The sequence below is a fragment of the Quercus lobata genome, chromosome 4 (genome assembly GCF_001633185.2).
Source record: "Quercus lobata isolate SW786 chromosome 4, ValleyOak3.0 Primary Assembly, whole genome shotgun sequence".
In the NCBI taxonomy this organism is placed as follows: Eukaryota; Viridiplantae; Streptophyta; class Magnoliopsida; order Fagales; family Fagaceae; genus Quercus; species Quercus lobata.
The window spans coordinates 3,031,105-3,057,590 of NC_044907.1; the positions used below are offsets into that span (position 1 = coordinate 3,031,105).

General features: G+C 35.4%; 1 protein-coding gene across 1 annotated transcript; it reads right to left on the reverse strand.

The window, feature by feature from the left end:
- Positions 1-20,853: 20,853 nt before the first annotated feature.
- Positions 20,854-25,278, reverse strand: LOC115988121 (protein SRG1-like). Its single transcript, XM_031111764.1, has 4 exons — positions 24,974-25,278; positions 22,755-23,002; positions 21,668-21,992; positions 20,854-21,322 (listed from the first exon to the last, which is right to left on the reverse strand). Exons 1-4 carry the CDS (start codon positions 25,217-25,219, stop codon positions 21,083-21,085), a joined length of 1,059 nt encoding a protein of 352 aa, XP_030967624.1. The 5' UTR covers positions 25,220-25,278; the 3' UTR covers positions 20,854-21,082.
- Positions 25,279-26,486: the final 1,208 nt, after the last annotated feature.

Here is a 26,486-nt window from a genome sequence, read left to right on the forward strand (position 1 = left end):
TTAGCAAAAACAGAAAAATGGGTTTGAAAAGGTCTTTCTTCAAACTTCATATCAGGAGGAGTAGGCTTTTAACACCAATTTTTTTGTAAAAGACATGGGTTTGGAATTTCCAACAAATCTTTTAATTTCTGGTAAATCATCATCAAAAACATTTTTTGTAGAAACAGAAGATAATGAATCAGAATCTATGTTTTCATCAGAAACAATTTCTTTTTTATTTCTTGAATAAGCAGTACTTGTAAACGTACCCTCAGTTTTAACTTTTAAATCAGAAAGCATTTTTTCAACAATGTCAAGAGTTTTTGCCTGAGAAGTTTTAAAGTTCAATTTTTTATCTTGACTGGGTAAATCAATCAAAGGTTTCTCCGATTTTGAAATAGTAGTTTTGTCAACAATTTTATCAACAATTTTTTCTTCAATACAGTCAAGCTGTTGACCAATAATATGCAAAGATTCATTAGTAAAATTGTTTTGTTCAATAATACTAATAATAGGAGTTTGATCATTAGCAATTTTGAAAGGAGAGGCCTTTACTTCCGTCTTTTGGCAAGTTATCAAAACTATCTCAAGAGGTGGATGGTTAGACCTAACAATGGTTTTATCTTCTTTAACAAAATTTGATTTTTTTTTTTTATAACATTTAAATGCTATTTTGAAACTTCATCTTTTGGAACATAATAATTTTCAAGAAAATCAAAAAACAAAATGTGTTTTTTCAATTGATTCATCTTTTCTAACCATTTCCTTTTAACATGATTTTTCTCAGATTGACCAAAAGTACTTTGGTAGTATTTTCTTTTATCTCTATTTTTAGCAAGCATAAATTCATTATATAGGGAAACCAAATCCATTTCAAAACTTTCATCCAAAACATTTAAAACTCTTAATTGATTTTGGAAAGCAAGATTTTCAATAGGAGGAAAATCAAAATCAGATGGACAAATAGATCTAGTGTCCTCTTCTTCTTCATTAGCAGTTCTGCCATATGGAGAAGAAGTTTCAGGCTTAGTGGAATAGAAAATAGAGCTAATTTGGGATTTATCACTTGAAACACCTTTTAGCTTTAAATCAATGGGTTTTTCAAAACTTTTTTGCAAAAATTCATTGAGATCTTGGTCTCTCTTTGAAATACTTTCAGATCCAGCAAAAGAATGTCTTCCTTTGTTGATCCTCAATGGTTGATTATTTTGAAAACTTATTTTAACAGTACCATCAAGATATTGTTGGATATGTGTGAGAACTAGCTCATCAAAAACAGGTTTAGCAAGAGGCGATTCTTGTTCCAATAACAATTCAGTGGGAAGCTTAATATCTTGCCGTTGAACCATTTTGGAAACTTGAACTTTAGCATCAGGAGTTGAACATTTGATTAACATGGTTTTACCAGAAGGTTCTCTATTAAGCTTAGCACCAGGGTTCAATTGAGTACCTAAAATTCTATAATAAATGCGATAAATCAAAGCAAAAGGCTTACTACCTTCTTTCATGTGATAACCAGATGAAGCAATATTTAAAGTTAAAGTTTTAACAATATTAGGATCATCCAAAGCAAGAGTAATATCAGGATAACAGTTGAAATATACAGGACCATCGTACAAAGAAGCAGTAATCATAACAAGAATGCTATCTTTAAAGTTCTTAAATCTAGCATCTCTTAAATACATGAGAACAAAAGCATTTATTCCTTTTCTAGTTAGTGGTTTAACAACAACTTGAACCATACCAATATGCAAATAACTAAATTTTTTAGCAGCAATAAATTCACTAATATTTCTTTTAGAAAACAAGCAACATTTTTCATGAGTTTTCAAAATAGAAAATATTTGTTCAACAGTTCTAACTTTGTAAGCAGAATGAATCATACTTTCAGCCCATTTGTAAACAGTTTTTGTATCAACTTTAGGAGTACTCCATTTCTGGAAATCAGGGAGCTCATGTTCTTCAACAGTGTGGTCTTTTTCATTTACAATATCAGGAGGACAACCAGTCTTGGTGCTGACAGAGGAGTTGGATCTCCACAACCTATCCATACTATCCTAGGTTTAACACTCAATTATCATGTTTTTCTTAACACCGTTGAGTTTCATAACACATACCCTAGTCAACCCTATACCTCTCATGCTCTACATGCCCTTTCTTGGCTTAAACGGGCTTTACTGTTCGGTTCTGGGAATTCACTTTCCGACACAGGTGGTGCCAACGATGGTAAAAAGGGAACACAACAAAGGAGTATCAAAGTTTCGGGTAAGCACAGATAAGAAATAAAGACATAACAACGTTATCACCAGCCAGAAAAGAGATGGCTCTGATACCAAAATAGGGGCAGTTACCCGAGGCTCTTATCTCCAAGTTGCTTATGCTTGGAAAATGCCCTAAACCCTATGGTGCTGGGCCTTGCTTTCAACGACAAGGCATTGGGTTGGACACACACAGTTCCTGTGGTCCCGACTTCGGCAACACCATGTACCTACCAGCTCATGTTTGTCATGATAATGTCAATTTCAAGATTCCTTCTATTCTTGTTAAAAACATGATTGATAAAGTGATTCTTGGTTTGCCATTTATCAATGCTTTGTATCCTTTTCTTGTTGAACATGATGGAATTACTACTGACCCTTTTGGATAGAAAGTAAAATTCAAATTTGCTTCATAGTTTGAAATTGATACTGATGTTGCTTTAAATCTGATTCATGCTAAAACTAAACATCTTAACTTCCTTCAGAAAGAAGTTGGATACAAGAAAATTGCTAAACAACTTTCTGATAAATTATTGCAATAAAAAATTGATAATTTTCAGAAAATTCTAATTGATGATATTTGCTCTGATGTTTCTAATTCTTTTTGGCATAAGAAAATACACATTAATAATCTGCCTTATGTTGAAGACTTCCCCATTAATGTGCTTATTCAAGAACTAATGATGGGTTCTTGCCAATGTTTCACAGATATTGTTAAAGGTAATATTCATAGTACCAAAATGTTAACGGCTACCAATTGTCCTAACATTCTCAATGTTTCTTCACAGGAATTGGAGCATGCCGCAGAGATAAGTACCACTAATAAGTGGAATAATAATAATAATACTTATACCACTAGTATGTGGATTATTATGACTTCCTTGGTAGAAAGGAAGAATAAGGGAAAAGCACCAGCGCAAGGCTATTCTCAAGACAATAGGCTCCTAGTGGGACAACCTTTTGTAATGCATGAAGGTGCATCTTCTGGGGTAAAATCTAGTGGATCAACATCCCTTTAGGAATTTATCCTGGCAAAGGTGACATATTCCAGTGGAGATATGGTAATTGTTTTGCAGGAAGTTTTGTCTAGACATTTACAATTCCACAATGGATCTATTCAGAACTACCAGATTCTAGCAAATTTATTCTTGATAACCTTCAAGCTATTTTTACTAGAAACCACCGTAATCTTTTCCAGAAAACCCTCCGAGCACTTGAAATCCACCTTGTTAACCTTACTGCTCAAAATGAGGCTTATATGAGTCACTATGCCAATCTTGTTTAAGAAAATAACCTTGTTTTAGAAAATAATTTTGTCTTGAAAAATGAGGCTTTTAAAAGCCACCTTGAAGCCTACATTAGTCAACTCTTTGGCAAAGAGGATATCCATTCAATGGATAAAAAGACTATAATAGGCATTGATTATGCAAGATTGAATCTTAAGACCCAATCTTTGTTAAGAAGTGCTATTGCTAACTTGCCAACAGATATACAATCTTGTATTCTGGAAGTAAGGCTATGTTTAAGTCTTTTGACTTATGGTACAAATATTTCAAAAAACTTGTTACAACTACTATTCCTAATCTAGATGATTTAGAAGAAAATGATAACGTCTTTATCCAGCTAGACTAGGAGGAACACTTTGGGAGTAGTCTCAGGGTGTATGAAAAGAAACATCCATTTCCTGGTCTTTTGATTAATTATGATGATGGTTCATATGTTGCTGTTGATGATTTAGATGACAATGATAGGGATCCTAACTGGCTTTCCCAAATGTTTGAATATGACATACCAAGCTAGCCAGCTTTCACAAATTATTCAGACTGCTATTAGAGGGTTTGAAAGCCCTTTTGTTTCTGTTAGATGCTGGAGAACTTTACCAAAATGGGAAAGAGAAAACTGGATGAATGTCCAGCCCTCAAAGCATCTCATTCTCACTAATGGACACATTCACCAAGGACAATGATTTGAAGGAAATTCTCACTTGTCCTTCAGAGATCCTTATGCTCTTGCAGAATGTTGAAGAAATTATTTCAATATTCAAATTCTTGATGTTGCTGAGAATCTATGGATAGATTATCATTTCATAGGTAGCACAGATAGAATTTCTATTTTTGATCCTAGACCCTATGCAAATGCCATTGCTCACTTACGGATAGCAGATCATTGTAATCCAAGAAGTCTTCTCACCCCAGGGAAAACTCCATAGTTTGAGCCACTTCTATATTGGGGATTTTGTAATCAATATGCTCTCTACCATGAGCATGAATGTAATGATGATCCTCTATGAGATCCTTATGATGGTTATCCATCTGATGCTCCTTCCACTGATTGATGAAGGTTATTGCTAAAGCATTACTACTGTTTGGATGTCACAGGGACTTCTTGATAATTCTCACTAATACGGTTTATTCCCATGTTTAAAGATGCTCTTGAGTTGGCAGGAGATTGATTGATTGATTCTCCTATTTGTCTGGCCTGCACAACGGCAAAAAATGCTATAATGAAATTCCACTGTTGCTTTACTACATGCCCCTGCAAAATAATGATGCTTTTGATGGAAGAAGAAGATTCTTCATGTTTTGTCACTTTCGGCACATTTTAGACTGAAGTTTAGACCCAAGTTCACTCTACTCTTTCTCATGATGATTTTGAGTCAAAAAGTGGAAAAACATTGTTCACAGATTATTGTTCATGAATTACTGTTCACCAATTACTATTCACTTTTTACTGTTCATCGACACTGTTCACTATGCTTTTTATGCCTATTTAAGGGGGGTTGTCCCTTATGTTTAGCTCAGAATTTCTATTTTCCAAAATTTCTTTCTTTTAGAAGCCTTCATTTGAGAAGAGAGTTCTTTGTTTCCACCTTAGGATTTCCTACTACTATCCCTACAATCTTGTAACTAGAACTAGTTCCAAGCCTTGTAACTATTAAGCTATTGAATTGTTTCAATCTTGTAGCCATTACTACTGTAAGTGTTTTGTTCTATTTTCAATAATAAGTAATTTCAGTTTTCAGTTTAATATACTACTTGTTACCACCATTTTGGACGGTTCTATATCGTTTTGATATATATATAAATATATATATTGCTTGGCTGGTTCTATTGCCTTCTTACTGCTTCTAAATTATTTTGATTATATTTGCAATACTGCCTTCTTGGTTGGTTCTACTTTGCTTTTATATTACTTTCAACATATATTATTGTTGTGCAACTGTGCTTCTGCCTTCAGCGTCGTGTCCCCCATTTTGGTATATATATATGTATAAATTGTAGGGACTAGAATTATGGCCCAAGCCCACTTAGAACAATGGGACCCAATATAACAAGCTCAATACAATAGATTTGTAAGAGAATGGGTTCTTTGAGTCAACTATAATGCTAAGTAATTATAGGCTTGAGGATAACAGGATTAATGCAATTATCATGAACAAAAGAGACACAAATTCAGTGTAAATTCTTCCTCTAGCAGGTCTGAGGATGGATTGTTCATTAAAAGTCAATGTTGATCCTTTTATAGTCAATGTTAGTTTTCTCTCTCTCTCTTTCTCTGTAGAATGTTCCTCCTCTTTCCTAGTGGGGTTCCTTTCCTTATATAGCCCTTCCCATTGCATCTCAGCCCTCCATCTATACGTCTTAGGGGGATAATTTGAATATTTGTCCTATCAGGACCTTTCTCAGGTGTCTTTTCCTTATAAATGCAACCAATTCAGTTGGTGCAGGGCATTAAATGTGGAGGTGGTAGCCACCTTCCCAGATATTTTCCCTTTCCGTTGCTTGCATGACTCTGGTGTCTTCCCCAGTGCTTTACTTCCTGGTGCAAGGAGCTACATAAGGTACTCCTGAGGTGCATTTGCTCCTTAGATGACAGGCCAATTCGCCTCCTTTCCTCGGACCTCTTATTCTAAGTTTTAGCTCGGTTCTGTGTGGTCTTAACATCTTCCCTCCTCGATCTTAGCCCACATGCCAGACTTGGGTTGACACATGTGTGGGCCTTTGATCAACCTTGACTAGGGCCAACGGGCCTTAGAATGTCCTCAAATTACATGCTTCCACACACACACACACACACACACACACACACACACACACACACACACATATATATATATATATGTATGTATGTATTTTTTTGTATTCTTGATTGTACAATCTATTTGTATTCTTGTTTGCATAATCACAAAAATAAACTAATTTTCAACAATAAAACCAATAGCATAAGGCATTAAAAATAATGGATTTAGGCTGTAAATTAAAACAATTGCAAGCTAGGTGTACTAGTCTTGGCACCGAGAGAAATCATCATGGTGCAAACATGTTAATCGCACCAGTACTGTATTGTTGGGGATATTGGGCTTTTCCCCTTATTTTGCAAAAATAACAACAATATGTCCCTGTTTTGAAACTATTTAGGTCCGTGTCCCTGTTTTAGTACTCAAGTATATAAAAGTCAGCTTCTACACGAAACTTGATCGTACTAAAATCGGGTTTTATATAACTCGGTTTTACAATAATCGAGTTGGTTTTACATTTGGGAAAAAATTTGGGGATGAGTTGTCCACTGTTGCTACACTCATTGTTCCCACTGGTGGTATTTGGCAAGTGGGATTGGAGAAATTTGGCAAGAACATTTGGTTCTGTGATAGTTGGCTTTATTTTGTTGAATACCATTCTATTTGTTATGGGTACCTTTTAGTCTTCAAATATGAAGGAAATTCAATTTTCCATGTTCATTTATTTCATAAGACTACCACTGAGATTCAATATCCATCAAGCAAGAATTATAAAATGGAAAATCATGTGGACATAATAGACTTAGACAATAGTCATGATACAGACACCATTGTTTAGCCAACTTATGTTTGCAGTTATGTATGTACTATTCAACAGCTTGGCATTGTTTCATCAAGTCTAGACAAATGAAACACATGAATGGTGAATAATCTTCACGTGAATAATTGTGCAAACTTTTTGAAAGTTCAAAAACGTGTACAAAACACCTTTGAACGTTTAGACCCCCAAATTATAACTTAACCAATTCAAGCAATATGTCAAACAACTAGTGTGCGGAAACTTAACATATGCTATAATATGAAATTGGTTAAAAACTATCTAAACCATAACAAAATAAAACCACAGCAGATAATGAAAAGGCAAAGATAGAGAGGAAGGAAGATGCAAACACAAAGACAACACGCGATGTGTTATCGAAGAGGAAACCAAAGCCCTCGGCGTAAAACCTCTCCGCCGCCCTCCAAGCGGTAAACAATCCACTAGAAAATACAGTTGGGATACAAGGAAAGCAATAGACCCTCCAAGCCTAATCTACCCAGTGCACCTAAGCCCTCCAAGCTTCTTGCTCCAACGAGGTTGCGCCGAACCTTTTTCTTTTCTAGCTTCCCGGATTCCGCTACTAGATCGTAGCATCAACCAATGAAGATTGGTTCCTTCCTAACTGCTTCCCAGAAATCCAAACAGCAGTCTCACAATGATGATGATGGTGAGAACCTGGTTTGGTATAATGCCACTCAAGGATTTGACAATGGAGAGGAAGAGAGTTGAGGAATTTGAAGAGTCTCTAAGGTATAGATTGTGTGTGAATCAATCTTGTTTTTCTTTAGGGTTTCTCTCTCAAAATTCTCTTTGGAAGCTCTCTTTCAATCGTGGGTAATAGGGGTATTTATACTGGAGTGGGAGAGGAATGTGAAACGTCAGGTTTTACAAAACAGGGGTGGCTCGCGGCTTGACCTCGCGGCTTGACTAAGTCGCGAGATCCAGTCGCGAGATAACCGTATGGCCAGTTGTCCTATTTTGTCCTGTAGTGCTCCAGCTAGCATGACTGTTCATCTTCCAGCATGCTTGGCACGTGTGCTGCTTCTGGCGGCTTGCAGCCGCGAGTCACCCGCGAGTCCCAGTCGCGAGTCTCTGTTTTCTTGCACACTCTTGAGCAAACTTCACTCTATCTCACTCACAACCCTTACATCAAACCCACCTAAATACAGGGTTACTAAATGCTGAATTACAAGCAAATTTGGCACGGAATAAAACCAATTAGATGGTTGAATAAATTCAACCTTACAATCTCCCCCTTTGGCTATTCCGTGACGAAACCCTAAAACAGACTCTAGACTTAACATGTGAGTTGGGAACAGTTGAACAAAACTCACTCATACCTAACTCTAGAAGCTGTGAAGCACTTGAATCATATGAACACAATACTCCTGAAACACAACAATACACCATGATCATTGTATGCAGAAAATTATAAATGCATATGAAACAGGCAATATGTGATCAAGCAAAGATGGAGTTAAGAAACAAACCATGGCTTGATCAACCAAGTGAACACCACAAGGTAGTGATCACAGTGCTCATTCACACTTGGAATGAACACAAGGACATACAAGTTAACAAGCACAAGGCAAGACACTTGTATGCTCAACACTCAACCAATGCATATCACACAAGGCATATGCATCTAGGAACAATCCTACAAGGGCACAAGAGTGACAGTACATAAACTAAAATGCAGAACATTTAGATAAAAGTACTGATTTCAACATAGCATAAAGGCTGCAGTAAGCAAGGTACAAACCATATAGCCTACAAACTATGCATAAAACATAAACCCTAAAAGCTTACAAAAGCACATGGGTACAAACCACAAAACATCAAACCCTAAAAGCTTACAAAAGCACATGGGTACAAACCACAAAACACCTTGAATAACATCATCAAAATATATTAAAGTTTAAACCAAGAGTATAGGTTAAGAGTTAGAAACAGCTATACACCAAAACACAGTGTAACAAACCCATAAAAACATTAAACAGTACCCAACAAACATAAACCTAAAACCATAAGTTTAAGGATAAGACTAAAAACAAAAGTATGACAAAAGTATGTGTGTACTCCCCCTATCACTATGCACACTTCCCTTTGAACTTTTCTCCCCCTTACTGAATGCTCTCCCCCTTTTTGTCACGAATAGCTAAAGGCTCTCGTCCAACTTTCGTTGAATATCATCTAGCTGATTCTCCATAGTCTCGAGACGCATTTGGACATGGTTGTTTGTGGAGTAGAGAAGTGCCACAAGCTCATCAACGCGTTTCTGAATATGCTCAAGTACACTGCCGACTCTATCAGTATGAGGAGCAGTCTGTGCTTGCGGAATACTAGCCGGTGAAGCTTCAGGAACAGCACGTGATGTAGATGTGGTATGTGCAGGTGTCTCTGAGTCAGGGGCAGATGGAGTAACCGGAGAGATGTGAGCACTCCTTGGTGATTTAGAGGAGTGACTTCTGCTAGCTTGAAGAGTGAACAAGGAAATGGGACGTTGACGAGTCAACATTTTTCCATCTGCAGGAGGAATAATGCCTTCACGAAGAATGAGCTTCATGATGAGACTGCAAAATGGAATGACTCCTCGAGCTGCAGATCGACACGCAGTCTTCCTCAAGATGTAGTAGATGTGAGCACATATATCAATGGGGGCTCCTGTAATAAGGTCACAAAGAAACAGAGCTCTCCCAAGATTGATGAATGTAGTGTTGGACAGTGGGTAGAGATTGGTGAACATGATCAACTTCAGTGTGGTCAGCTCAGGTGCAAACTTTGCGGTGCTGATGGAGGTTCCCGCACTAGACACTTCATGATCGTATCCTAGGATTTGTAAAATTTCTCCAACTTCTAGATTTCGTTCATCGTAAGGAGTTATATTCACATTCTGAGGTCTGGTGATGCCAAGAAGATCTGCGATGGAGTCTGGGGTAACACTAAACTCTGTTCCTCTGACCCAGAAAACGAGTTCAGGTCCAAGATCAGTTGCATTGGAGAAGCATTCTTTGACCAGCTCATCCATTGGATCATCAAAGTTCCCGAACAAGTTTGCCCAATCTCGTTTCTCAAAGATTCGAGGGATGAAAGTGGTTCCTAAGGTGTTGAACTCTACCACCCGTTCCACTATAGTGGTTGACTTGTCAAACACGTTTGAGTAGACGTGTGAGTTAAGCGGAAGTCTGAACCTATCCTCATTGGGATTTTGAGATGCCTGAGATGATAGACGAGTCCTTTTAGCAACTGGTGTTGCTGGTTCGTCAGCAACAATGTCTTTACCCCTGGAAGATCGACGAGACATCTGCAAGAGAACAGGCTCACAGCAAAGAACCAAACAACAATACCACACAAGATAAATGTCAACATGATTCAGTGTAAACAAAATTTCAATATATAAACACAAACTGAAGATAGTGCAGACCCAACCAAACTTCCAATAATACAAAGAAACACAAAATAACAGGTGCATCAAAATGGTGATAGTGCACAAAGACATAGAGAGACAACACACCTGACAAAACTGTCAATGAGACAGGTTATCATGACCATGATATGCAAACAGATACAACATTCGAACATTTAGAGCAGATAACATAAAACACTCCAGAGATATGAGCAAGGGAAAATATTTCAACATGAAGAAACCAATCATTCATACTAGAGCACATGGTTGAGAGACATACATTATGCTATCATAAAAACTCAGCAACCAATACCGAACACCAACATCAATACTCAAGCAAGTGAAATGAGTAAGTCAAATAGACACCAAACCCATTTAAGAAAAGATTTTCAGACTCAATAATAAGCAAATATCAGAACAATGAAAATCACATTGTGACCGCTCAACATGAAAACAGATGAGAACAATATCGAACAAGACACGCCATACCCATTACACAAGATAGAAGAATTTCGAACACAATATCAATCCAAATAGTAGCAGAAATACCCAGGAAAAGGGAAAATGAGGTAGAGAAAGCAAAAACCCATACCTTTTCTTGATGATTTGGATAAGAAATGAAGCACCAATGAGGTTTGAAAATGGATTCACAGAGTGTTTGGAAAGGAGAAAGTTTAGAGAGAAGATGAACAGTTACAAAGGTTCGAGGGAAAAACTGAAAAGAGGTTTAAAAACTGCTCCTGTTTTTGCCAAACACGCGATTTTCGTGACTTGATTAAGTCGCCACACAATCGCCAGCTCAAGCCGCCAAAACACACAAGAACAAAAATTTGAAAAAATTTTCTAAGTGTTTTTCGCGACTGGAAGGTCTACCCGCGAGTGAGTCGCGAGCTGAGCCGTGAAAATCTCTGAGTAACCTCGCGACTGGACCTTCCACTCGCGAACAAGTAGCCAAACATTACCCGTGGAGACGCGACTGAGGCTCGCGACTTGACATACCCGCGACTGAGCCGCCAAAACAGGGCAAAACTGGATTTTTGAAATTTTCAGATTTTTAAACAAAATACTTTCCAAAAACACCTAAAACACTCAAAAATCTTTTTGTGCTTGATTTAACAAAGATTGAGCATGTGGAAAACACATTTTATCAAGTACAATCACACAAATGAATATGGCATTTTTTGAACATAAGCTTGTGTGTTGTGTGTGTGGATATCAACAATGAGATAGTCCTTAGTGTAATGTGAAGCTTCAATGATCAATTCAACCAAGACATACACAATTAGCACTAGATCAGGTAACCCATCTCAATTATAGAAGAATGTATATATGACCTCCCACAAAACTTGATAACATAATTCGGAACTTTACATTTGACTCCACTTACAATCATAACATTTGATCTTTTTGATCTTTTGAGTCAATCTCCTCTCATTGAGAGAGTGATATTTGATATTTCACTTTAATGAATAAGCCTTTGGCATTTTGAATAAACTTTCACTTTAATATAATGTCGCTTACCCTTTTTCCTAGTCAAATACTAGAATGTGCGACAGGCTTTTGCAGCTCAATATCTCTTTTCATTTGGAGATTTACATTTGGTGAGCTCTTTTTAGCAGAACAAAAAAAATAGTGAGAAGATATATAGACACAAGTCTATGCATGTCTCAAGATCAACATAACCATTCACTAATCATTCATGACAAGTTTGAAGATCTATTTACAACAATCACAACGATTTCAAGATTTCTCCCATATAGATATGAGTGCAAGAAAACAAGCAATGCTCGAAAATGCACAAAGCCATTAGCACAAAGGTACAAGGCAAAACGAGTTTTGAGACAAAAACTCAACAAAGTCAATCAAGCTTTTTGATTTTCCAAATTTTTTATGTGATTTTTGGATTTTTGACACAAGAAGCAAAAAGATTGAAAAGACAAAATTAAAAATATGCACAAGTAGACAAACAAACAACCAACATCAAGAACAGCAAGCAAACCAAACAAACATTGTCACAAAGCATAGGAAGTATTAATGCATGGACATGTTTTAATGCTTATGCATGAGTACCCTTATTCACCCACACGTCACTTGCGTTTGGGGTGATTTCCTTATAGGATTGGGTACGGGAGTTAGGGCTTTCAAACCTTCGTGAGAAGCTTTCCAAGCAGTTGGTGAATGCACCAATCATCTTCATCACGTTCATCATTCCGGGATCTCCATTTTGATCTCTAGATTGATCACCTGCCCAAATTCTCCTATCATTTCTGGATCCTCCTGACCTTTGAGGAGTTGCATTATTCTTTGCTCTCAACTTTTGGCAATTTGGTCGAGTATGCCCTTGAAGTCCGCAATAATGGCACACATAAGTTCCTCTAGGACCTCTTTGTGGTCGTGGACGTGACTTGGCACGAGATTCAGACCTGCCCACAGACTGATTACGGGGATTTAACATCCGTTGGTTCACCACATTCTTCTTCTCCTCCACCTCGAGCTTCTCACCAGTAAGGTTAGCTACAATTGGATCTTTGGCCTTTACAAACTTCACTCCTTTAGTGACATTTCCAGATGAACTACTTCCTCCGGTATATCCCAATCCGGATTTGTCTGAAAAGCTCTTTTGAGATGAGATAACATCATCTAGCTTCTTGGTGGTAACCCTCTCTACTTTAGCATTTGCTTGCATAACCTCATTCTCAAGAAATCTTACTTTTGTGTAAGTTTCGGACGACTCACCATTCAGTGTTTCTATCTCACATTTGGCCTCCCTATATCGGATTAGGAGACTTTTGTAGTCCTCCTCAGCCTTCTTCATTTTTCTCACAGCAGCCTTGGCCACCTTTGTGTACTCCCCCGACTTCTCCAAGAGTGAGTTATAATTCTCCTGAAGATTTGCTGTGCTTCCATCTTCTTCAGCATCCGATTCTTCAACAATTCCTAGTGATTCATCATCACTATGTTCTCCAAGGTCTCGTACAAGCAAATTCAACTCTTCTGAAGACTCAACATGAGCAATAGTCATAAAAGCCGAATAGTTCCCCTCTCCATCACAGCTCTCTTCAGATTCTGAGTCAGACAAATCCGAGTCACTCAAGGTCGTGGCATACACTTTACCTTTCGATTTCAAATAATTTGGACATTCCTTCTTAAAGTGTCCATGTCCGTTACATTCGAAACAATTGACACCTTGTGTGGGTTGGGATTCTTTTCCATCTTTCTTTTTGAATTCCCTCTTCTCCCTTCCAGAACTTTGGAATTTTCTTTTATCATCAAATTTGCCATTATTTTTGAATTTCAAGAACTTTTTGAAATTTTTGACAAGGTATGCAACATCTTTGTCAACCACATCTTCTCCCGATGAGTCTTGATCTTCCACCTTCTCATTAATGGTCTTTAGAGCAAGAGATTTACTCTTCCGTTGATTGGGCAGCGACATCTCATAAGTCTGCAGAGAACCAACCAGCTCCTGCACTTTGATGTCATCGAGGTCCTTGCTCTCTTCAATTGCTGTCACTTTAGCTTGAAAACTTTCCGGCAATGATCGAAGGATCTTCCTTACAATCTTTGAGTCCTCCGTTTTCTCCCCCAAGTTGAACTTGCTGACAACCACTTCATTTAACTTCCCATAGAAAGAGTCAAAAGACTCATCCTCACTCATTTTGAGCTCCTCAAACCGAGTGGTCAGCATTTGTAACTTGGTGTCTTTCACTTTCTTCGTGCCTTCATAGGTGGTTTCCAAAATCTCCCATGCTTCTTTGGCAACGGTAATATGAGAAATCCTGTGAAATTCATCTGGAGACACACCACAGAAAATAGCATTGAGTGCTTTACTGTTAGCATTAGATGCAGCAAGTGCTGCCTTATCCCATGTGGATTTGGCTGCCTCAGGTTTGGTCCAACCAATCTCAACAGCATCCCAAACGGATTCATCAATAGAACACAGAAAAGCTCTCATGCGAACCTTCCAAAAAGCATAATTACTACCATCAAAATATGGAGGTGCATTTAGGGATTGAGACCTATCCATCTCAAAAGGGAGTCAAGGATCACACAATGGTAATGAAACCAATAGCAGTGTACCCGCTCTGATACCAATTGAAAGTTCAAAAATGTGTACAAAACACTTTTGAACGTTTAGACCCCCAAATTACAACTTAACCAATTCAAGCAATATGTCAAACAACTAGTGTGCGGAAACTTAACATATGCTATAATACGAAATTGGTTAAATACTATCTAAGTCATAACAAAATAAAACCACAGTAGATAATAAAAAGGCAAAGATAGAGAGGAAGGAAGATGCAAACACAAAGACAACACGCGATGTGTTATCGAAGAGGAAACCGAAGCCCTTGGCGTAAAACCTCTCCGCCGCCCTCCAAGCGGTAAACAATCCACTAGAAAATACAGTTGGGATACAAGGACAGCAATAGACCCTCCAAGCCTAATCTACCCAGTGCACCTAAGCCCTCCAAGCTTCTTGCTCCAACGAGGTTGCGCCGAACCTTTTTCTTTTCTAGCTTCTCGGATTCCGCTACTAGACCGTAGCATCAACCAATGAAGATTGGTTCCTTCCTAACTGCTTCCTAGAAATCCAAACAGCAGTCTCACAATGATGATGATGGTGAGAACCAGGTTTGGTATAATGCCTCTCAAGGATTTGACAATGGAGAGGAAGAGAGTTGAGGAATTTGAAGAGTCTCTAAGGTATAGATTGTGTGTGAATCAATCTTGTTTTTCTTTAGGGTTTCTCTCTCAAAATTCTCTCCGGAAGCTCTCTTTCAATCGTGGGTAAAAGGGGTATTTATACTGGAGTGGGAGAGGAATGTGAAACGTCAGGTTTTACAAAAACAGGGGTGGCTCGCGGCTTAACCTCGCGGCTTGACTAAGTCGCGAGATCCAGTCGTGAGATAACCGTATGGCCAGTTGTCCTGTTTTGTCCTGTAGTGCTCCAGCTAGCATGACTGTTCATCTTCCAGCATGCTTGGCACGTGTGCTACTTCTGGCGGCTTGCAGCCGCAAGTCACCCGCGAGTCCCAGCCGCGAGTCTCTGTTTTCTTGCACACTCTTAAGCAATCTTCACTCTATCTCACTCACTACCCTTACATCAAACCCACCTAAATACAGGGTTACTAAATGCTGAATTACAAGCAAATTTGGCACGGAATAAAGCCAATTAGATGGTTGAATAAATTCAACCTTACAAAGACGTAAGCTTCTAATTATAATATCATACATCCTTCCTATTTACCACCCAAGAAAATATACAGTATAAAAAATTGGAAACTCTTGAAAGAACTTAGTTTTTCAAAAAGTCCTCTTTTGTTTGGGACAGCTTATTTTCATTAGTTTTTTGGGCTTAAAAAGTAAGCTGGACAAAACTACATTTGTATCTAGAAAAAAATAACTTCAAAACATGGTACTTAAGCTAAAAATGTTGTTCTGTAGTTATTTATGTGTATGGTAACACTTGAAAAGTTTAAACAATCTTTCATATCATCATCTTGGTCCTTGAACCCAACAGTGGCAAGGAGATAGCAGAAGCACTGAGACTGCAACTACATGTCCAGAGATGCTTACATGAACAACTGGAGGTTATGGTCGTTTTCAATATTACATGTGACAACCATTGATGATGTTATCTGCATATCTTAACACCTCATGTTTCCTCCTCTAATTCAGGTTCAAAGAGAAATGCAATCAAGGATTGAAGAACAAGGGAGGAAGCTAAAAATAATGTTAGACCAACAACAAATAACAACCAAGACTCTTATATAATTCTAATATTGAATGTCAAATGAATGTTTTCAATGGCCATTCAGTACTCTCTCAAAGTGCTGATTTTGGTTAAGGATATTGTAAGGAGAGGAGGCTGGTAACCAACAGGCAATATAGGGAACAGCCAACAAAAAGATCATGTATCTAATTCCATAACTTGGAGTTGACACACCATATAATCAAATATTCAGTCATTTGTTTCAAACTTATTCCTGTGTCTAATACAGAAAGATCTTGTACTTTCTATCCCTAATATATTATATGTCAAATTTCTTTTTCCTTGATCTTTCATTAACTTTTTTGACATGGTAAAGGGCCAAGAGCATTTTTGAAAGAGAGATAAAGAATTAAATGGTTGAGAAATACTAGAGACACAACATTTTTCATAACTATTGTGTTGGCAAGTTACTATTGATTCTCATATGGGCTGTCTCCTAACATCACTTTATAGATGATTTGAGTTTGATACCATGTTAAATTACTAATTGTCTCAAAAGCTTAAAATGATAAATAAATAAATAAAAAATTGTAAATTTTAATATCAACTTTCATTGGATAACCATACACACACTTTTAGGACATTATTTATTTTCGTTGTGTTTGTAAATTTTAGGCTCAAGCTTCCAAACACTAACAAACAACACTGAAAAACAGACCCACAAAACATATAGGGTGAAAAAGAAAAGCCATATGACTCATATGTTTGTACTATTTCCTAAGCCATCGCCAATTAGAAATATGGATTTATTTTGTCTCCATTCATTCTCACCCACAAACAAAACAAAACAGAGATCTCCTTCTCCTGTTCTTAAAGACGAAGACAACACTCACCACCCATGCTAATATGGACAGTGAACAAAATCACAAATAGATGAATATTTGTCTCTTTATCTGCTCCACACAATGTACAACTCTCCATAATAGTATCACTTTTAAATCTATTATGAATTTCTAAGCTCTATAATTTCTTTATCTTTTTTGAACTCATCCACCACATTAGCAATTAACAGACCCAGCACCAATAACTTCTTTAAATGCAGACTTGTCAGAAACCTATGAATCCACATGATTGGGTCAAGAATTGTAGCTCTAACAATTGACTTGTAATATACATCAATCAAATTTTCCAAATGAATAAGTTTTTAGGCGCCAAAAAAAAAAAAAGTGTTTTAAGGTTATTTTCATAACAAATTTTAGGTGACAAGTTTTTTTTATATAATATTAAAAAAATTTACATAAAAAATACATTTTAAAAATATTATTGAAACTTTAGTGCGCCACTTGAAATTTTAATAAAGTTTCATCTAGATTAAATTATAAAAATCCAAACATATATAAAGCGACTTGGTGTAAGATGGTATGTCATGTCATATATAAATTTTATTATATTAAAATACAAAATTTTGATAGATTATCAAAATAATTAAAATAATTTTTTTTTTATTTTTAAATTCTAAATAAAATTTTAATTGGAGCAGAATTTAATTTTTTTATAACTTAACTAATAGAGTTTTAGCTAAATTTAAAGGATAAATTCCTTAAAACTTGGCTAATAAACTTTTACCTAAAAGTACAAAGAAGATAGTCACTTGACACATCCACATCTTGTAAATTTTAAACCCAAGAAGAGCATATCCATAACACAACACAACATGTTAAGTTATGTTTTTTTACATAACATTTATGTTGACTTTCTTCCATGATAAAAAGTGTTGTAATTTCATTAATTTATTTCCTTGTATTTTGTAGCATTTAATTGTAATGGGTTTAATATTTAGTTGGTGAAGATTGCTCAAAACAATGAAGTTCGCAACTTACTCATGACTGACCCATGAGTGGACGACCCACAAAGTGTCACATAAGAAGCACATACTGGAAGCTGAAGAGTCAAGTGTCAGGCTGTATTTCACAAGTCACTTTGCGATTTGGCTAACCCGCGAGTGACTCGCGAAACTCTCTGCCTGGATAATTTTAAGTGTGACTTTTATACCCTTCACTCATACTATATATACTCTCATTACCCATAAAATTGTAAAAAGACTATTCAAAAGAAAACTCTAGAAAGGTTTCTATAACACACTTACATTGTTAGAGAGAGCTACTCATCCTCAAGAAAGAAATTCTTGTAGTCTCTTTTACTCTCATCTCTCATTGTTATACCTTGAAAAGAGATTTGTATCCAAATACAACCCACACACAACCCACACTTATTTAGTGTGTAGAAAGTGTTTTGGAGCTTGAAAAGTATTGGGTATTTACCAAAATAAGCTGGTGAGGCTTGGGGGTGCAATCAGACAGTATTGCGGGATCCGGATAACTATTGAAAACAAGATTCCTAGAAGTTCGTTGGTAGCTGGAATTTGGAAGGCTCAAGTACTTTGGGTAGATTAAGCTTGAAGAGTCTTTTTAGTATCCTTATACTCCAACTTATTCACTAATAGATCATTTCAACTTGGAAGGTTGCAGAGAGGTTTTTTGCGGAGTTTTTCAGTTTCTTCTTCGATAACAAGTTTTGGTGTTATCTTGGGTTTGCTATTCTTTTACCCATTGCCCTTTCCATTTTAGCATTGCAATTTATTTGTTCATCCATGCAATTGTTAAATGCTTCGATTAATTAATTTTCTAATCATGTATATTCCGCATCAAGTGTGTTTAGATTAAAATTAATCAAACCGTAATTAAGACTTAGGGGTTTAAACAAGTAATAATGGTTTCACACTATTTGAGCTATCACAACACAACACAACACTTTTTCTTCGGTTAAGTTAGGTTTACACAGTATCAAAAAAAGTTAGGGTTTAGGTTGGTAGATTCTTTTTTTCTTTTTTTTTTTCTTTTTTTTTTTTGCGAATCAATTGTAGACTTTATTGAATAATATAACGTGTGAAAAAAAAAAAAAAAAAAAAGGCATTCATTTAAGACAAAACAAATGCCTCCTTATCTTTGATAAGACTTGTAAGTGTTTAACCAAACATTGATACAAGAATTGCAAATATAAGTAGAGATGCATTATATTGTATTATTCATTCCCACCTACGCTCACGCAGCCACAAACAGAAAACAGGTATGTATTATTCATGATTCCTTCTTAATCTTCTATTATATATATTTGGCTGGATTGGCTAATAAGGGTTAGTAAGGGCTAATTTAATTAGGGTTTGCAATTGCACGCGCATGCAGGCAGAACGTGAATGGTCAAGAGGAATAGGATATATATATATATATAAATATATGGTCTCTCTCTCCCAGGGTTTTGATTTGTATGACTCCTACACTTACATTGAGGATCCCTTTCTTCCATTGAAAATGCTTCCACTGGTGCTAGTGAAACCTTTCAAGCTTTGGTCTATGATGCTATTCAAGGTCAAGAGGATAAATTTATTAGGATCAAGCCCACCTCTTACTCTAACCAAGAGGCACCTAATCAATTAAAATCATTACTTATTCTATTCTGCTATTATTTTTTCCCTAAATTATTTTGATTTTGCTCCATCTAATATACTTTGTAACTTTGTCACATGCATTGCGTCCTACCTCATCTTAGTTTATTGATGAATTCATAGGTACGTACAGTAGGGTATTTGAAAGTTCAAGAGCTTTCAAACCAAAGGCTTGATAAGGTGCCACTCAGATATGCAAGAGATGACTTGGACCAGATTGTGACCAATACTCCTTCCAATCCTTCTGTTCGAGTACCCTTGATTGATATGAACAAGTTGGTCGACCTAGATTCCCATGAAAAAGAACTCCAAAAGCTTCACTTTGCATGCCATGAATTAATGGGGAGCTTTTTCAGGTAATTAATACTAGAACATTAGGTAGTACTTCTTGGGGAATATTTTGCTTAGAGATTTCTAAAATCATGCTTGTTTGTGGCTTTTGTAGTTCATGAAGCTCTTCCTATATCGATAAAAATTCACCTATTATAAATGCAACTTTCTTTTTCTTCTTCTCTATTCTTTGTTCACATTAGGCCGTACTAGCTTCAAGAGCTCTTGAAGACAAATTAGATGTCCAACAAAGTGATAATAATTGACTTATATATGTGCTTAAATAGATTATGTTTTTTTATACAAGATGGAAATTCTATTCTAATATAATCTAAGTGTATTATGTTAATTTAATTAAGTGTATTAAATGTTGTCTCATTATAACGTACTCTTAATAATTTCCGTATACTATTTAATTAGCTAGATGATGAAACACTATGATTTATTATACTGTTACAATTATGTATGTCAGCTTATATGATATTCAGTAAAAGTTCAAATTAAGTGCGAACAGCCAATCTAATATGGTATTGAACACTTTCTCAAAAAAAGAAAAAAAAAAAAAGATATGGTATTGAACAAATAATCATAAATTATAGGATAACACCCAAAATAAATCTTTCTTAATGGAAGTAGGTTAGTTAACCACGTAATTTCAAGATTCAATGCACACGGCCAGCCGAAGGAAATTACTAAACAATTGAGAAATTAAAGTTCCCCATGAACCATGCAGAACATAAATTCTAATTTATGAAAAAATTAAAAAAATAATAATAATAATAATATGAAGTAATACATAACATAAAAAAACACCATCATGCCCACATGATGTGCAAGGATAGATTAACAACACTCTCTCTCATGATTCGATTAACAACACTATTATACAAATTTGACCCGTCTTCTGTCAATATCGAGGGAGTCCACGTTTTGACACATTCAAATTCAAAATTATTTAGTATAGAAGTTTATTCCTGACTACTACCCCATTACTTAAATGTTACAACTTGATTAAGTCCATTGTGGGGCCATTAAATGCCTAATTTTTGACAATTAGATTTTCAGGCTGTCAATGAATGAAACTTCAAGCTTTCGATTGAAAAAGCTATGAAAATACTCAGCATTTGTTAGGGTCTTGTATACAGGTGGGCTTCCTGACTTGATAAGCATCTCTGCGGGTCCAATATCCACAGATGGATTGGGATAGCAGAAAGTAACAATTGACATTCTTTGTTTTGAATTGTTCACCACTGCTCTATGATCTGGGGCTTTGTAATTCCCATTGCTTATAATCTGCATGATCAAAGCAAATGCTATAATTTTGTTAACTCTGTTTACCTTGCATTTGTACTTTTTCAACTGCAATCTTATCTTTCTCCAAAAAAAAAAAAAACTGCAATCTTATGGTCAAATAATTCGGGTGTATGTGGTTATGTATTTCAAGGAAGTAGTCATTTATTTAATGACAAGGGACTTTACGGTACCATAACCCACATTAAAATTTGAGAATATTAAAGAGATATTATACATAAAATAAAAATAAAAAATTTAAAAAAAAAAAATCATAGTTAACGGTACATATCTACAATGTTGCTATGACAATCTAACAAATATTAACATGTAAGTCATAGTATTTACCTCCATGATATGGCCAAGGTTTACAACAATTGCACCATTGACAGGCTCAACATTAACCCAGTGTTCGTCTTTCAAAACCTGCAATCCTGGCGTGTCGCCGCACTCAAGTAAGAGGGTTATACCGGAGATGTCAGCATGTGGATTAAGGCCAATAACACGTTCAGGTTCGGGACAAGGAGGATAGCAATTCATCCTTATTTCGTACGTTCCTTCTTTAAAAGTGTCACAAAAATTTTGAGCCTCAAGTCCAAGCCCCATGGTTATGAACCTTACGATAGAAACTGCCACATTCCTCATATCTTCAGAATAAGATTCCAGAGTTTTTCTAAAATTCACACCAAATTGGGAAGAAAAAAACAAATTATGCTCCAGAAAAGAAAAAAAAAATGTTAAGTACTTTTCCAAACTCAAAAATATGAATGTAGAATCATATGAATAATGAATAAGAGGACTATTTATTATTATGTGAGTTCCGCTTAGCATGGCAAGTAAAATCTCTTATAATTGAAAAGGGAAATTGGATTTAAATTTCACCTATAGTGAAAAAAAAAAAAAAAAAAAACACTAGATTCTTGAATTAATAGTAAGTGTAATTATTATAGAGTTCAATCCTACCATATCTTCAACATATATAAAATAACTACCGCACATCTTTGGTGCAATGGTCACTCTATAAGTATAAGTGTTTGTGGGGTATGAACAAAGGCTAGAATTCAAGTCTCCAAGAAAGAGTTTCACACACATATACACTTACATTAAGTTAGAGTAGAATTTCTATATTGTATAAAAATAAATAATAATAAAAACAAGTATAAAATAAATAAAAAGACCTTCTATGTTAGAATATCCTAGATAGTTTAGGAATACCGTTAATACTATGGATAATGATTTTGTATTCTTATATTATAGTATTATTCTTATACTTTGGGAAAAGGAAAATCCACCTCACCCATGATGACTTCGATAAATTTACGCTTAAGCTAGCATCCCATCATATGAGCATAGTGCTAGATGTCTATATCTATATGCATGAATTGTACGTGTATGTATATCAATTGGTCAAACTTATGATTCAGTTAGAATTTACCTGAACTCCTGAGGATTTTTTGGCCAGAAATTCAAACTTCTATCTTGAAGGGGAAGAGTTTTGAGGAAGATCATGTCATTCCACTCCAACTTTTGTTCCTCTGAAGTCACAAATGCCTGACCATAACCTTCGAGACTTCCTGGTTTCTGAGCCCAACGTTTCTTCTCTTGCAAAGGAAGGTCAAAGAACTCTTGAACTTGCTCTCTCATTTTGCTTAGTGATTCATCAAAAACTCCATGGTTTATAATCTGCAAGATTAAGGAATAAACAAACTATTGAATCATGTTTAAAGCTTAGGAATGATTAGTACATACGGTGTTTCAATCCCATTAAACATCATCATATATGATTGGACTAGTAAGGCATTACACTTGTAACACATTGTGGGTCTCACCATTTTGACATCTCTTACTAGTTAGTATATAAGAGGAAGAAATATTACTCTCATTATTTTGTTTTATTTTTGTACCAGAACTCTTATTTTTTTTAATTGAACAAAAAATAAAACAACTTGCATATGAGTTTATTGTCTCCAACACTCCATTTCACTTGAACTTTATTAATAAATGATGTGGGATTAATATATATCCACACAATTAATGGAGCATGTCAATGCTTGAACTCTCAACTTCGGACACAAACGGTGAAAAGTTGGTAGGCTTCTTACCATTAAAGCATCTCCACGAGTGGGGCTTACTAAATAATTACCGCTCATGATAATAATACTACGAAGTAATTAATTTTGACTCAGCCAACAAGCTTTCGGTTCTTTTTTACTATATTGAAAAATCAAATTAGCATAACTGAAGGGGGCAAAAAGTCTTATTGTCTTGGCAAACGTTATGGACTTTTGGCTAACAAATTGTCAATCAGAAGACATTCATGTCATGAATGCATTCCTTGTCTACTCAAACAATTTTACTCTCTTTTTTTTTCTTTTTCCTTTTTAGAAAAATATGAAAAACTATTGGTCAAAGGGCAATAAAAATTTCTTTAAAAAAATACTTTTAAAACACTCTCCCTTCAATTTAACGCTACAACATTAAAAAAGTACTGTATAATAATGTTGAATTATTCTCAGTGGGTCAAGATAGCTGCACAGAAAATTTGGCTTGTCTCTATCATATCTTCTTGACTGGAATTTTCTTTTCTATCCTTACACGTCATGCAGGCATGACGGTGTTTTTTTTTTTTTATCTATAATCTATTACTTCATTTAGAAGAAGAAAAAAATAAATCAAAATATTTTATTATTTCATAAATTAGACTTTATGCATGTATGGTTCACGAGGAACTGCTTTCTCAATTGTTTAGTAATATCCTAAAGTTAAGTTAGTAATTGGTCAACTAATTTACTCTATTAAGAAAGATTTATTTTGCGTGTTACCTTATAATTTATGATTATTTGTTCAAAACCATAACCAGATGAGTACTGGTTGTTCACACTTAATTTAAGTAGACATAATTGTACGTAACACAAGTATAAATTATTGCGTTTCATTAACAACTAGCTAATTAATTAGATATATATATATATATATATATATATATATATGGAAAACAAAGAATAATAATATAACTAATGAGATTGCATCATAAAGAACTGTAACATGAACTCTGCACATGAAAACAAACGTAATCTATTTGAGCCAAAGAGATAAGTCAACAATTAATTATTATCACTTTGTTGTACATCTGATTTATCTTCAAGAGCTGTTGAAGACTATAAGTTTTTTTTTTTTTTTAGAATTTCAACTTATGACATCTACTATTGATAATAGTTTTTTATCAGTAAACCAAGACATTAATCAGTTTTTTATGTAAGCAGAGATTGAATCTCAAATCTCTTATTCAACCATTAAATACTCTAACTAACTAGAACCCAAAAAAAAATATAAGTTCTTGGTTCTAGTTCATATCATAGATAAAGTTGTTTTAAGAAGAAAGTATGGTCTCTTGAATCTCATTAATTAGTAAATAATTTGGAGAATAAAGATAAGAGAAGAAGAAAGAGAAAGTGCAATTAAGAAAGGTGAATTTTGATCAATAGGAAGAGTTTCATTAGTATATGAACTACAAAAGCCATAAACAGGCATGCTAAGGTGGTGAAGGAAAATGAAGGAAAAGCAATATATAGTGCATAATGTTCTTGTATTATAAGAAGAAGAAACAACAACAACAAAAAAGAAGTACTGCCTAATGTTTTTTGTATTAATTACCTGGAAAACTCCCCATTCTTGACATGCAAAGTGAAGCTTTTGGAGCTCTTTTTCACGGAATTCTGGGTTGACCAACTTGTTCATATCAATCAAAGGTACACGAAGAGAAGGATTGGAAGGAGTAGTCTGGTCCAAGTCATCCCTTACATATCTAAGTGGCACCATATCAAGCTTTTGGATTGCAAGCTCTTGAACACTTGCAACTGGTAGAGACCATTCAAGGCTCTCTGAAGATGCCAAAGCCATTTCTCAGACTCTTTTGGTTTGGTTTAATGAAAATGGATATTTGGCTACTAGTTTTAGCACTCAAAGCCCTTCTTTATATATCTTCAGAGTTTACCAAAGATAATTATTAACAAATTAAGAGTGTTGTTTTTGGCTTTTTTTTATTACCTCTTTTGGTGTCATAATGAGGTTTGAGAATATTAAGAATCCCGCGTGTTGAATAAATTGCTCCAAAAGTTTCGAGGTTGAATATTCAGCTGTAGGCTATAAAGTATAGGACCTGTCTACTAGTTAGTGTTCACATTATTGTTGTGGACTAAGATTCACATTCTCTCTTCAACAACCAAAAAAAAAATTACTTCGTTGTTGTTAAACAAAAGGAAACAAAAACATGATTAAAAAAAAAGTTCAGTAATCCTTTTTATTTAAAAATAAAATCAATAATCCTTAATATTTTTTTTATTCAAAAAAAAATCTTCTCCATTTGATAAATTCATATTTCATAATTTAGATTAATATTACTGTAGGGACTAGGGCCCAAAATAATGTATTGGGCCTTGGACCTTGGGCCTTGTCCGAGGACACTAACAAGTCCGAGAAAGAGGAGATAATTATTAAATGACTCCCAGTAAAAGTCTCATCAGTGGGAGATGAAGAGAAGGATGTCCGAGGAGGAATTCCTTCTCGAACACGGCGAATGCAGTCCAAGTATGTACTCTAGCAATTAAAATGCGTCCCATAAACATGTGAGAGGGAATGAAACTTGAAATATCTAAGGAAAAGCTACTACCACCGCATTAAATGCGTTGCAGCTACTTTTCTAGCCGCATTAATGTGGAGAGGATCTCTGAACAGTATTGCCTTAGCTACCACAACTCACAAAAGGCTAAAAGGGGTATCTGATGGGATGGGTACTCAAGTAAGGATCTAAATGATCAACAAGTGTAAGGTCTGGATGATCATAAAGGAGCTATATAATGTGGAAGAACCCCCATGAGAAGGGGGTGGTGAAAAACAGAGAGAGAACACTATAGCATACTAAACTATCTTAATATCCAACTGTGATCAGTATACAATAACTTTGGCCTCCTCGAACTAAAAATCCATTGACACCAATATCTCTTATTTGTGCTTGATTGTCTTTTAATTCAACATATATTCCTCTTAGGCGGTTTTAAATTTAAATATTACTTTGCCCTTTTATCTTCCTTATTTTGGCTCTTTTTATTCTCATCATCTTATTATAAATTTGCCACTTGATCTCTTCCATTCTATGTATATTTTTCCT

What these genes read in the sequence shown, in the direction of transcription:
- LOC115988121 (XM_031111764.1), bottom strand. Translation starts at nt 25,219, where the DNA reads ATGGCTTTGGCATCTTCAGAGAGCCTTGAATGGTCTCTACCAGTTGCA. An exon ending in AAGAATGGGGAGTTTTCCAG is followed by an intron (nt 23,003 to 24,973) that starts GTAATTAATACA and finishes TTAATCTTGCAG; the next exon opens with ATTATAAACCATGGAGTTTT. An exon ending in AAAAATCCTCAGGAGTTCAG is followed by an intron (nt 21,993 to 22,754) that starts GTAAATTCTAAC and finishes TGTGAATTTTAG; the next exon opens with AAAAACTCTGGAATCTTATT.